Here is a 14,175-nt window from a genome sequence, read left to right on the forward strand (position 1 = left end):
CAGTTTCCAGTGAGCAGTTGTTGTGCCTTTTAGAGAGTTTTGTCCCGTTTAGAGTTTACAGTTTTACCGATTTTGAAGTGTTTTGGTCGAGTACGTTTCCGTTTACCGCTCACGAACAGCCCCATCATCGAAAGATGTTGTATCAAATAGTGAAATATAATTTCTTGCCCTCCACCCGTGAGGTGATAATTGATCACGTTCCCAGTCTCGGCCGAGAGATGACGACAGCAAATTGATCAACTTAGCGTGGTCACGCGTCAATTTCCGCTATTTTGGCCGTCATATTTCAACTTTTTGACCAGCTAACACGGTGAAAACGGAATGTGTGATTCATTGAATTACAGAGGGAGAAACTACAGGCCTTATCTTGTGAGTTCAGGGAGAAATATTGCGAGTAAATGCTCTCTTTGCATGCAAATTTGACTCGTTTCCGAAGAGTGTTTTGTCGTCAAACTGGCCGAAGTTTCCTAACTTGTCTCCTAATATAACATCGTAGGACAAATTCGCTCATATCTCCTTTAAACTCTCCAGGATGCGACAAAATGACACCGTTGAATGTTCGAGAGTGTTTATTCAGTAAATTACCCATACATTGATTGATTCGATGTCATCTTCTAATCTCCATACAAACTCTTATATTTTAGCCACAGTTCTAGATACAAACTTTTATATTACGCTTGGGTGACCTGTGGTTTTGCTACAAAACACGAATCGGCGGGCGCTCTTTTTCATCGACAACCAGCGATTAATTAGATTTTTACACAAAGAAAACTGAGCAGTATTTACAGACGAAAGTTCTTATGCCTTGATGAGGTATCACGTGTTGCTTGCAATTCAGGTGAAACTCAAACTCGCAAAATTGTATTACTTTGCCGTCGCGAAAGACTCTACGGCGAAATCCTTGGAAGTGTGTGGCAAGAAACTTTGGATTCATTAAACGCTGCTATATCCAAATCTATCCAGCTAATTTTTGTTATGTTATGGAAAAGCTGTTGATCTTCAGCAAATGTAAAATTTAGAGTGGAGTAATGTGGTTCTCGTAAAAGAAGAAGCGGAGCACAATTTGGTCATGACCTCAAATTTATGGCTAGTATTGAAACTATAAAATTATTACAGAATTTTGACGTAAAGACTCGTTCAAATGTTCTAAGAGTTTTTTATTAAGAAATAGTACGCGATTCCGAATACCGGTTTGGGCTTTGCTGTGGACCAACAAAACACTGAGCATAATCTAATCTAACATGCAAGGCGAAGGCTATGATTCCAACTGACTAAATGCTCGACGGTGAGAAACTGTTGCATGCAGAATCACGTAGGGGCAAAACCACCGCCCTAATGTTTCATGAAGGCTATATTTGCTTGGTTTATATATTTCTGAACCAAGTTTGGCAGATGAGCTTTCTTTGTTCTCCAGTTGATTTTAATTTGGAAGTTGTGACACAATGTCAGATTATGACGTCATAATTGATGACGTCACCAAAACGTTCTATAATTTTTTGTAAAATCTGATGTAAAGATTATGTCATTGGAAAGGCCTTGACTTGAGGAGTAAAATGCCGGAAACCGTTTTTTGCTATGATGATTATTTTTCGAGATATGGTAAATTAAAATATCTTTTTGCTGTCCCCCCGGAATTTGCTTAACCATACTGTCCTTCTTAAGAGGCCCTGCGCCTAAGAAACGACCGATGATTTCCGGCTAAAAAATAAAATCGGCCGATTTTTATCTCCCAAGTAGAGGTTACCGAATACTATTTAAAAATGAATTTCTTTTGTTTCAGTTTAGCTTTAAACCAAAAATATCGAGCCGCAAACTTTTTCCGTCTGATAGCAGCAAAATCAGGCCGAAAATAAGGCCCCGCAAAATACTGTTCAGAAATTACTATCGCAACGCAAAATAATGAGAAAACTACACGGTGTTGAAGAAAAAGGCCTTTTAATGCAATATCATTCGATAAACATCAAAAAACTGCCGAAGCGATTAAAAAATAACGTTTCAAACGTTGCATACTAAATTAGATGGAGCGTTGGAGCTGATTTTAAAATAATTATTTCTCGTTCAAAGTTACCGTGTTTACCGTTATCCTGCTACTTCAGCGAAACACTTCTCTTTTGCCAGTACGGCCGTGGATAGCGTGTTAAACGCCACTTTAAACCTTGCTAGGCATTCAAAGATCATCCTGAGTAGAAGGACGTAGAATTGAAAGAGACAGGAAGATGAAAAATACGCAGAAAAAGAAAATAAATTCCGCTTACAGCGGAACATACCTAAAATTCGACACTGTCTTACTTCACTCAAACTGGAGCAGCTTACGACGAAAATACTTAAGCAAAATTCCAACAGACGTAAACGCGTTGAGTTGTGGGCCAAAAACATGAAAAATTTCGGGAATTTCGGACGCCTTTTCCCCCGCGCGACATCCGCAAAAATCCTCGCAGCATGTACGCGCGTGTGCCGCAGGCGATGGCGCAATTTGTTCTAAAAATAGAATTATTGTCCCATATCATGGGGACAACCCCAATACTAGAAATGGCGCGCGCTTACGGTCTCCGTCCCCGATTATGGCTCCTGTTTTAACGCAATAACACTAGAGGGATAAGTTTTTATTCCGATTTTCTTCTTTATTTTTGCTTTAGTCATGTGGCACATCACATGTGGAACATAGCTGTATTTGCTGGAACAAAATTACGGCTCCAATTTGGGGATTTTTCTCAAGGGGGGGACCCTATATTTTGAGTTATTTTTCATGATTAAAAATACCATATTTCATTTAATTTTTGTGATATGGACAAAAGTTTTTCAGGTTTCAACTCCCCTTGATGTGCTCTTTCGAACACATTGTAAAAAATATGCATATTAAAAACTTCAAAAGTAGCAAAAAACATGACGTCATCACTGTGACATCACAAGTTTTACATTTACTGACATTTTTCACGTAAATATAATTGGCAATAGGTCTCCTGCTCATCTGCCAAGTTTGGTGTAGAAAGAGTCAATACTTTTTAAGTAATGCAAAATAATGTGCAATGCCCAAGAACTTACGAAACATTTGGGCGGTTGTTTGGCCCCTACGTGAATTTCAACGATATGACCTATCTAAATCCCTTGAATGTTTTTTTAGAAATGCCTAGAGATTCCAAGGACTATTTTGGTTTTGCACGTTTCAAAAAAAGTTTTCAAATTTTCCACCGGGCCAAGTTTTAGCGTGCCTTTGAAAACAGCCCCAAGAAAATACAAACACTCACCTACGGCTTGTGTTCCCACAGCATCTCTCGTTGTCCCAAACTTCCACTCGAGTTTCTATAACTCGATAGAAACACGGTACATATTTTCTATTTCTTAAATAAGATTTGTTAGTGAACATAGCGATTTTTATGGTGTGCTTAGTTCCTCACCGGTTAGCATTTTCAGTGAAGTGTAGAATACTGTCAAGGTTTTGGTTGGATATCTGAGAAAATTTTAGACCGGCTTGGCATTAAAGTTACAGTAACCTTATAGTGAGAAGACTGGGTTTTTCTGATTAACATTTCACATAGGGAAAGTCTTCTGGTTTTGTCATTAATAAACAATTATTGGATGAGGTTTTCGTGATATCCGGAATAATCAATGTCGAGGTAAGTGTTATCAGCCGAGGCCGAAGGCTTCGGCTGATGACACTAACCGAGACCTTGACTGATCTCGGATATCACAAAAACCGAATCTCATAATTGTTTTATTATACATTGTTTTAAAGAAAATAACGACAAACGCATTATTGCACCGAACACAGTTTGTTTTCGACAAGCGATGTTCTTACGTAAACTTGACATTGCTCTTGGAAATCATGTATTGCCCGCGCAACGCACGGATTATTCACAAATACGCTAGCAGATTAGTGAATAATCTGTAAGTTGCGCTGTTTCCCAGAATTTAGGCTTTTAGCTAATGAGAAGACAGATGGTGACTACAATGTATAATAAATAGAGTTATTGAGCTGCTCAGTGCTATTTGGCTAGTGCATCTTCATAGAAGCTTTAAAGTTCACCGCGTGGTTTTAAGCTTCTTTATAAGTTTCTTGTTTCAAATTAATAAATTTATTCCTATAGACTGTTATTTAGCTGTATTAGGATTTTACAGGAGCCATAATCGGGGACGGAGACCGTAAGTCTCGGGATTCGCGCGCACCTATGATATGGGACAATTTTTCTATTTTTAGAACAAATTGCGCCATCCTGACGTCATATATCCGCGCGGATTCACGCACATGTCAGGGGCTCTCGCGTGGATGTTGTCATGTTGCGTGATCAAATGGTGAGAGTTGAGAGATTCTCTTGCGTATTTTTCACAGCGATGGCAGGGAATAAGGCAGGGAATACGAACCAGGGCGCTTATATGCAGTTTTATGCTCTGAGCTAACGGAAAAGGTGGGTTTTTCAAGGTCGAAAACAAGACTTCAATCTCGCGCTGGGAATGAATAATAAGATCTGCTCGCGCTAGTTGTAAGCTTACGCGTATGCTTAAGAATATAGCAAGAAAACTCTCTACTCTGGTATCGAGTTAATTTGTGAGTTTCTCAGACAATGTTTAATCATAACCAAAACCTGTTTTGATGGTTTCTTATTGTCTCTGCTTGTTTGGTGAGTTTGCAAAGGTTTTTGAAAGGAAAGTCTGACGCGTACAATTAGCTCATTTGCATAGTGCAGCTCGTGCACTTTCAAGTCCGAGTCGGTGTTTTCAATTGTCAACAAATCTTGACAAAGATTTCTTTCGTTATCTTTTGTGCTGAGATGCTGCAACAAATTTCACGAATGCAAAAAAGGCTACTAACATCATGTGTGTTTCTTCAACATAAGCATAGTGAAGTTTTACACTGCGAAAATGAAAATAGACAAGGAGTTTTGATAACTCGATCAACAAAATCGAAATCGTTATTCCAAGTTGATTAAAGAAAGCGTCATCGTAACTTTGCTGATTGTTTCTGCTTTATTCACATATTTTCAGCTTAGCTTTTAATATGTTCTGAAACATTTATCAATCTTAAACGTATTTAAAAACCATAGAGCTATTGTTTGAGTTCGATGTACGCTTTCACACGAAAGTGCGGCGGAAGTACAATTTGTCATGTTTAGTGACTGTACAAAACACGCATCGGCGGGTGCTGTCGTTCATCGACAACAGAGAATTTACTGGATTTTTACACGAATAAAACTGAGCAGTATCTACGGACGTACAGTTATTAAGCCTCGATGAAACATCAAGCGTTGCTTACAATTCAAGCGAAACTCAAACTAGCAATTATTGTGTTTTACTTTTCGGTCGCGATAGACTGACAAATTCCTCGCAAGCGTGTGGCAAGAGGAGCTATGAAACTATGAAGTCCTGAAGCTCTGCTATATCTAAATATATCCACCTAGTTTTTTGCTGTGTAATGGAAAAGCTGTTAATCTTCAACATATGTGAAATTTAAAGTGGAGTAATGTACAACTCATGTAAAAGAAGCATCAGTCGGAACACAACTTGGTCAGCGATATATATAAGTTTATAGCGGAACATACCTAAATTCGACACTGTCTTACTTCACTCAAACTGGAGCAGCTTACGACGAAAATACTTAAGCAAAATTCCAACAGACGTAAACGCGTTGAGTTGTGGGGCAAAAACATGAAACATTTCGGGAATTTCGGACGCCATTTCCCCCGCGCGACATCCGCAAAAATCCTCGCAGCATGTACGCGCGTGTGCCGCAGGTGATGGCGCAATTTGTTCTAAAAATAGAATTATTGTCCCATATCATGGGGACAACCCCAATACTAGAAATAGCGCGCGCTTACGGTCTCCGTCCCTGATTATGGCTCCTGGATTTTATCAATAACTTTAACGATCATCTCATATCAACGATTAGATAAATAGACGGCCAAGAGAAAACGTTATGAGCTCAGGGATTCCTCTTCTGAGCATCGTTACCAGTCTGTGAGCGGCTGATTTGCCGGCAGGGGTCTATGGACTAACGCGGGAGACACGAGCCGACTGGCAGGCTAAGCTCGTGTCCAGAGCCAATTCGGAACTTAGATATCGCGCACGTAAGAGTATACCAATATATTTTTGTATTATTTTATTGTAATTTGCAGCTGACCTACCGTACGGCAGAACAATTGAAAAAATTAAGAATTACCAATCCTTCTGAAAGTTTAGTTTCATCAAATGTTCAACCCTTTAAGAACGTCACGTTTGACAACTTTTAAGCTCGGCAGGGTTTTTAATTTTTACAACATTGCACGTGATTTGAATTTCCAAGTTTGTGCGTTGCGCGGCCTTAAAATGTTGGCCTGAAAAGGCTCTCGCGTAAATCAAAAGATGAGTTATCGCCTAAGTTTTTGCTAACTGAACAGTTCTTGCACTAGAAGAATAATTAATGAAAATGCGTCAGGGCTCTAATGTAATAATTATTTTTCGTTTTAATAGCAAAACTCAATGTAAGAATTTTTTAGCACTTTACAGCCGCCATGCCGGTACCCCTCCGAGGGGGATTAAACACGTACGTGAGCTGCGGTTAGCTTTTCTTTCACTTCTGATTGGCCATGCATGACAAAGTGGCACGAGTTTTTTAAGGCAATGGCGTAGCTTAGCAATGCAAAAAGCTAAGAAAATGCAAAGCACTTTCGAAAGTGCTTAGGTGAAAACTGTTCTATAGTGTCTAATTGGTTTAGCGCCTTGCTGTAGTGGAAAGGTTTATGCGCTATTGCAGAGTCAACTGAGAACAGTCAGGAAAAGTGCTAGCCTGCTAACGAATATAACGCCGCCTCACATCACTCCTGGCCGGTTTGGTGACACAGAATTTTGAAGAAGACAGAGTGACTCGGGTAAGGAAGAAAATGTAGGAAGTACCGATTACACTGTGTTCAGGATATTGTTCGATAGTTCACTGCATGATCAAAGGACTCCATCCTAAAACACTGTTTTTTTTTTTTTCGTTTTCTTTCATTTTTGCCGCGTAGGCGTTATTTCAATTACGGCTCAACATGTAAAACGTAAAGAGAGTATGCAAATTTCGAGAAAAGCCCTTCTTTTCCCCTCTTAATTAATTGAAAAAAATTACGAGGATCTCACAAGCTTTGAGCAGTACGAAGCCAAAAGGTAATGCCCAAGTTTTGACAATTCGTAGCTGGTTTGCATTAAATTACTCAAAATTGTGCAGTTTTTATCACATATATGTTAAAAATAAGCATGCCTTGATATGTTGTTATTAAATGGGAGACACCTGTCGTTAACGTTGCAGACGAGACTGCAGTCAAATATTGACCCTTCCGCCTTGTTTGAAGCCAAACCGCTAATAACTGTGACAGAAGCAATTATAAATAACGAGATGTCGAGAAAACGTTCGATATTGTTCTTTTTTTTTTTTTTGGTGGCGAATTTTAAATTTTCCGAATCGAGCATTAGAATACTTACGTGTATTCATGGTCTAACAGTACTGAAAATTGAATGGTTACCGAATATCTAACGTTGCTTAGCAGGTATTCGCAATCGATATATTAATTACGCTTATTGGACATCGCGACAAACTTCTAATCTTTGTTTGCTACAGCTGTCACAGAAACTTTCAGAGTGGAAGAGAATTTTGAGTGTTGCACTTTGAGTACAAAATCAATTCTTATCGAATCGAATTATTTCAACCCAACGATTGGCCCGAATTGCAGAAAACATTGAGCATTACCATATTTCAGTCATGATCCAATTGTCAGGTAGGACTTCAAATGATATAATCGGTATTCCGTCTTTTTTACCGTTGCTCACTGATAGGTCTTAACTTTTATCAAGATGTTAACATGTCCAGTTTTAGTTTAGGCATAGTTACTACTAACTATGGTTTAGGTCCTAAGTTCTTTTCGATCGTGAGTTTCCACGATAGATTTCACCCGCATAAAGAACGATTATTCTGTAGCGAAACCTTAAAATCGGCTTTACCATTATATCGAACTGGATCTCATGATGTGCTGAAAACGTTTTTAATTTTTGTTTCCAAGTGATTGTAGACATCCAGTAACTATTTTATTTTATTATTTTTTTCATTTTTAGCTAGGACATAAAATATAATCATTCAGAAACACTTCGCACGGCTTTTTGTTTAACTCACTTTCCTCTTGCGCAGGACTTGGCAATACAAGCACCACAGAAATGAAGTTAAAGGGCTTTTTTTCAATTGCACTGGCTTTGAGTTTGGTTGCAATCGTGGGAATGATTGTTTATACCTCCAAACAAACCGTAGGAGACATGATCAGGTTCAGTGAAATCAGTGACTTTCATTTATCATCTGAATTTTTCACCTACAACTCGAAACTTCACGATTATACAGCACAAAAAAGCACAACTCGAAAGCCTTTCGTTTATCTCACGGAGACAGAGCAATGCCTTCCTCAAAACTTGGCCTCTTCTTCTCAGATTGGCGATCCCGAGACCTGCAACTGTGATGTGATTGTGCTAAGTTTCATAGCCAAGTGCCAAGATAACAAACAATCACACATCACTTATTTGTTTGATCCGAACACCCTGTTTGCATCAGGACGGAATGTGCTCTTTTTTGCCGCAATGGATAGAAGACCAGGCTATCATTATTACATATTTATAAACGACGACACGATTCTCAAGTTCAACGAGTTTACACCCGCCAACATCACTAAGATGTCGCCGTTCCGAGCTGTGGAAGAGTGGCTGCTAGATTACGAGCCAGCAGTGGGTGTGTTGGATTACAAGGTCCATCATGGCGCAAGCACTGTCATAAAGAAAAGGAGAGATTTATGTGGTATAAATGAATCATCTCTCGTTCTTCCTACCGTGTTTTACGACGCCATCTTCAACGCTTTCCACTACGAAGCTGTTGCACATATCCTTCCCTATCCAACGCAATACGAACGCGTGTGTATGTTTGCCAGTAACAGAGACACCATGATAGCTGTCGAAGTCAAATTTGGCGGCCAAGCACTTTTGTTTTCTCCCGTCACAGCTGGCAATCCCAAACATCGAAAGTATGACAGGTCTAGGACAAATTTCACGGAAATATCGCGTGAATTTATAGCGAGGATCAAACAAGAGGCACCACCAGTGCTAAGAAATCACGTCATTTTCGAAATGTTACACGCGAATCCAAAGCGTTATCTTAACAGTGAGTCGCGCTCGTTTTGTGTCAATGTAACTCGGCACCAGCCCATTATTCCTTACAGGCACTTGCTGAAAGGTATTTGATCCTTTCTGTTCTCAAGTTGAAGCTTTTCTCAATGATTTTTTTTTCTGAGGTAGGCCATTTTACAGTTGTGTGCTTAGTTACCTGGCCTATGAATGCAAGCGAGGCTGGTGGTGACCTTGCTTTGATACAGACCTCTCTGCTTTTTCATTTAAAAGTCAACTAGTTAGCATAAGAACGACTTGATTTACACAACAACAGCAGTGAGGTTTGTATCAAAATAATCCGCCTCCAGCCTCGCTGCCACCCACAGGCCAGGTCACTGAGCAGACAACAGTAAAATGGTCTATTCAGAATCGATGACGTCACACACTTGCGCGCGTAACGAAGATAGAGGAAAAGAATCGATGACCGCGTGGCGGAAAAAGTTGAATGGGGTTAAAATAACAACGCTGGCTAAAGATTATTTAGTGCTTAAATAATGATCTGGGTAAACATAAATACATACTTTATTCAAGAAGCAAAAAACAGAATATGTTAAAACTAACGTGATTCGAACTTGACTCGAGCCGAGAAAAATTTGAGTCGGCCAGCTGTTACACTCTAGTTCTTAAATATTTCATGAGAATATCGAGGCTGAAATTGGCAGAATTTTAAGAATATTTTCCGAATAAACCCGAGGCTATGTGGGAGGCGCGGTGGCCTCATGGTTAGTGCGCTCGTCTCCGGATCGAGCGGTCCGGGTTCGAGCCCTGGCCGGGGGGCATTGTGTTGTGTTCTTGGGCAAGACACTTTACTCTCACAGTGCCTCTCTCCACCCAGGTGTATAAATGGGTACCGGCGAACTTAATGCTGGGGATAACCCTGCGATGGAATAGCATCCCATCCAGGGAGGAGTAGAAATACTCCTAGTCGCTTCATGCTACAGAAACCGGGATAAGCTCCGGCCTGATGGGCCACTTGGCTCGTACGCAGACTTTACCTAAGATTTTGAAAAGAACATAATTTTTTTGGCAGGAAAAAGAGAAAACAAACAGCGGTTACAAACATAACAAACAGGTTTCGCGTGCTATATTAGACTTGACGTTTCGTATGCTACAACATACATCTTCAGAAGTGACGGTTACAAAATATGACAACTGATTTAAAAAGACTTAAACTAAAGATAGGTATTGGTAACTAACTATAATTTTTTGTGTTGAGAATTTGTAAATCAATACAATTATATGTAAAAACTAAACCATGTAAAATTCTTCCTTTTTCTTAAAAGCAACAAAAACAGGACTAGCCGTATGTTCGATGCTAAAAACATTTCTGCACGACGTCATCTGCGTCATATCAGGCTGGCTTGAAATACTTTAACGCCACCCAGACACCAGATACATTGGAAAACGGAAATGCCATACGACATGATTTAAGAATATCCACAAGAATACTTTTGGCGTTAAATCGGCAGAAAAATACGAATATTCAGTCTCGGCATGGAAAACAATACTCTTATTAAAAAGAGTGCAATACACTGCTAGTTCGGGTTATTTTTAGTACTTGTAAATATCGTTGAAAACTGAGAAAATGTCTGGCGCGACTTTATTGAACTTGAGCGAACTTTATTCTTGCTATCGAATGATTCCTTGTGACTGATCGATCATGCACCAAACGCAAATTATTGTTCAAGATATTAGGGTGATTTGACAAAGTTGGAGTTCTGTATGCAAACGAAAATCATTAAATGTTAGTGAACACAAGCCAAAAATATGCCTCTTCCCGCATCATTTCATAATTTTTCACGTGTACGTTTTTGCCGTTAGTTTTAGTTGGTAGCTGTTACGAAAAATTGTCTAAGTCAATTGCTAGAACAATCTAGAACCGGAAGTCATTCAGCTGTGACCAATTTGTATAAGAACATTCCAGAACATTCTGATCCTTTTGTAATTACTCAGATTAGAAATTGTGTCAAACCACTTAATTTAGTTCCAAATAGACGTTTCTAGAACTTTAAGCCTTATGTATATTAGAACGAGCGTTTCTTCTGTGAGAGAGATTGATTCAAATTCGAAGAAGCTTAGTGCTGTAAATTCGTGAAGTTATCTTACGGAAATAAATTAGTTTGTTGCTGTTACCGGCGATCCTGAGTTCTGTCTGGAAACAACCCTGCTCTTCAACGATACTCGTAACAGTAGCAATCTAAGTAATTTTTAGCAAATAAAAGCATTTTGTGTCCGGAATATAGAAAAACTTGAAGAAACTTGAAAACGGAGGTTTTACTCTACCTGACTATGCATCAAATGTTTCGTCCACATTACACCAGAGGAATTTAAGAACGCAACAATCACCTGTCATTTTGGATTTGTGTTTGAGGAAACCTCGGTCAGGGAAATCACGTGATTATTGTGACGCCATCATTTTCAAAACGTTTTCCGTCCACAGTTAATTCCGGGGTTTTCAAATTCCTGTGGTTTGAAGAGCGTTTTCGGAAAGCTCCGTTTTCGTGACAGATTAGTGTGGACTGTAGGCCAAAGCGTAGAAATAAAGCTGCGTTTTCAAATTTCTCCGGCCTAGTGCGGACGCTGCCTAAAGTATGTGCCTCTATAACATTCAAGTTTGGAAAATGATTGCTACGTATACTAATAATTATTATTACACACTGTAGTCACCATCTGTCTTCTCCTTGGCTAGAAGCCTACAGCTAATTCTGGGAAACAGCGCAACCTACAGATTATTCACTAATCTGCTAGCAGATTAGTGAATAATCCGTGGGTTGCGCGCGCAATGCATGATATCCAAGACCAATGTCAAGCTCACGTAAGAACATACACCTTATTCCAAAATGGCGGTCAATTTATTATTCTTTTGTTTGCATGTTTATTAGCCCTCTTTGCCTCATTTTCACTTCAAAACTGCATGCCTTTGTATTTTGTACATGTTGACGAGGCAAAGAGGGCTAAATACCATGTAAACAAAAGAATAATAAACTGGCTGCCATTTTGGAATAAGGTGTGTAGCTTGTCGAAAATAAACTGTGTTCGGTACGATAATGCGTTTGTCGTAATTTTCTTTAAAACAATGTATAATAAAACAATTATGAGATTCGGTTTCTGTGATATCGCAAATAATCAAGGTCTCGGTTAGTTTTATCAGCCGAAGCCTTCGGCTTCGGCTGATAACTCTTACCTCGACCTTGTTTATTCCGGATATCACAAAAACCTCATCCAATAATTGTTTATAACCAACAAAACCGACTAGGTGTCATTTCGGTTCTGGTGAATATGGTGAACTCTCATTTAATGACTTCATCAGTACAACAGATTATAGTAATTCTTCGACACTACATGTTCACGTTGACATAATAAAAATGTTCCAGTTTCAATTTAAATTTTTTTAAGATTTATAAACAGCCTGTTTAAACAACCTGTCATTTGATTTCGGTTTCCTTGCCCCATTTGCATTTACTACTTGAGTTTTCAAAAAGGAATTTAAGTCATTTCAACATTTATCAACCTAAGCAAGTTTTGTTGATTAGAACAAGAAGTAACTAAGTTATTTTTTGGTAATAAATTACCTCTTAATCGACGGGTCTGGACTACGTTATGAGTGACTGAGTGAGGGATGTAGATATGTCACACCATTCAGATTGGGGCTTCTATGAACAACCAATCAAATTGCCGCTTATAAAGGGGAATCATGTATGTGAAGATTTCATTACGGTATTAGAGCGGCCATCTTTGTTTTTCTAAAACAGGAGCAGGTATTCTTGTGTTGGCTTTATTCAGACATTTCCGACGCTGCGTTTACTATCAACAACTTAGGCAGAGACGCAGAGGAAGCAGCTGGAAAAGGAGACATAAAGACACTCTATAACCTCTCCGACCATAGAAGAACCATAGACCGCCCAGTTAGAGACAACACTGGAAGCCTGCTCACCAAACTGAACAGTTAACTTGAAAAATTGCGTGATCACTTTACAGCAGTACTTACACAGGGGCCCACCTGTAGATCCCCTCGAGCCTCAGGCTAGTCAACAACTACCAATTAACACTGGCAGCAACTCCAAGGAAGAGATAAATCGGGCACTGACGAGATTAAAGAGACGAAAAGCAGCGATTAGATGTCACTTGATATACTTCATGAACAGCTAAAGAGATTTCGTAGGACTGGCTGAACGGGCTACTAGTCAAACTTCTGAAAAAGGGGATACCAGCTACTGTAAGAACTGGGGAGGAATCAATCTGCTGTTCATCCCCAGCAAAGTACTTAGCAGTATTATGCTGGAAAGAATGAAGATACATGTCAACGAAAACCTACGCGACGAGCAAGTAGGCTTTCAAAGTGGAAGGTCTTGCGCAGACTAAATTGCGTCCCTTCAAATCATTATTAAGCAGTCCAGCGAATTACAACCATCTTTGTATATGAACTTTGAAGACTTCGAAAGAGCTTTTGGTAGCGTCCATCATCAAGTGCTATGGACACACTTAAACATGTCAAACAATACAAATGCAAGCCAGTATGTATTCGATATATTTATCTAGTGTTTATTGCATGAAGTCGTCCATAAAAAAATAACACCGACAAAAACCCCATCGCGATTCCAGCATTCCTGGGCTTAATAGCAAACCAGGACGCAACGACAACAACAACAACAACAACAACAACAACAACAACAACAAAAACAATCAGCGATCCTTTAGGGCCCGTTTACACGGAAATAGGATGATCCTAGTGCTAGGATCATCTTAGGACCAGGATCATCCGAGCGCGGTATGTTTTCAGCTTTCAGTTTACATGTGAAGGGTTGTATTTGGCCCCAGTGCTAGGATCATCCTACCGCTAGGATAATATAATCCTATCCGAGAGGAAGGATGATCCTGGCACTAGGATGATCCTACCTCCATGTAAACGGCCTCAGGAGGCCCAGTTTGCCCACCCACCGTCTTGAAACCGGATATGGCCCTGGGGACGAGTTCTGAGAAACAACATGGCGGGATTTTCGCACTTATCGACTGAAAGCTCAAAAGGCCGAC

The 14,175-nt window shown here is 39.6% G+C and overlaps 1 protein-coding gene across 2 annotated transcripts; it reads left to right on the plus strand.

Moving 5' to 3' along the window:
• The first annotated feature begins 6,549 nt into the window (after window positions 1-6,549).
• Window positions 6,550-12,727, plus strand: LOC110051027 (uncharacterized). 2 transcript variants are annotated; one of them, XM_089277472.1, is made up of 2 exons: window positions 6,550-6,839; window positions 8,129-12,727. In XM_089277472.1, exon 2 carries the CDS (start codon window positions 8,155-8,157, stop codon window positions 9,217-9,219), a length of 1,065 nt encoding a protein of 354 aa, XP_089133598.1. In that variant the 5' UTR covers window positions 6,550-6,839; window positions 8,129-8,154; the 3' UTR covers window positions 9,220-12,727. The 2 variants fall into 2 exon arrangements, with proteins under 2 accessions (XP_089133598.1, XP_089133597.1); XM_089277471.1 differs by lacking the exon at window positions 6,550-6,839 and adding an exon at window positions 6,871-7,721.
• The last annotated feature ends 1,448 nt before the right edge of the window (window positions 12,728-14,175 follow it).

Source organism: Orbicella faveolata, unplaced genomic scaffold (assembly GCF_042242905.1).
Source record: "Orbicella faveolata isolate gen_17 unplaced genomic scaffold, um_ofav_v1 contig_46, whole genome shotgun sequence".
Taxonomy (NCBI): Eukaryota; Metazoa; Cnidaria; class Anthozoa; order Scleractinia; family Merulinidae; genus Orbicella; species Orbicella faveolata.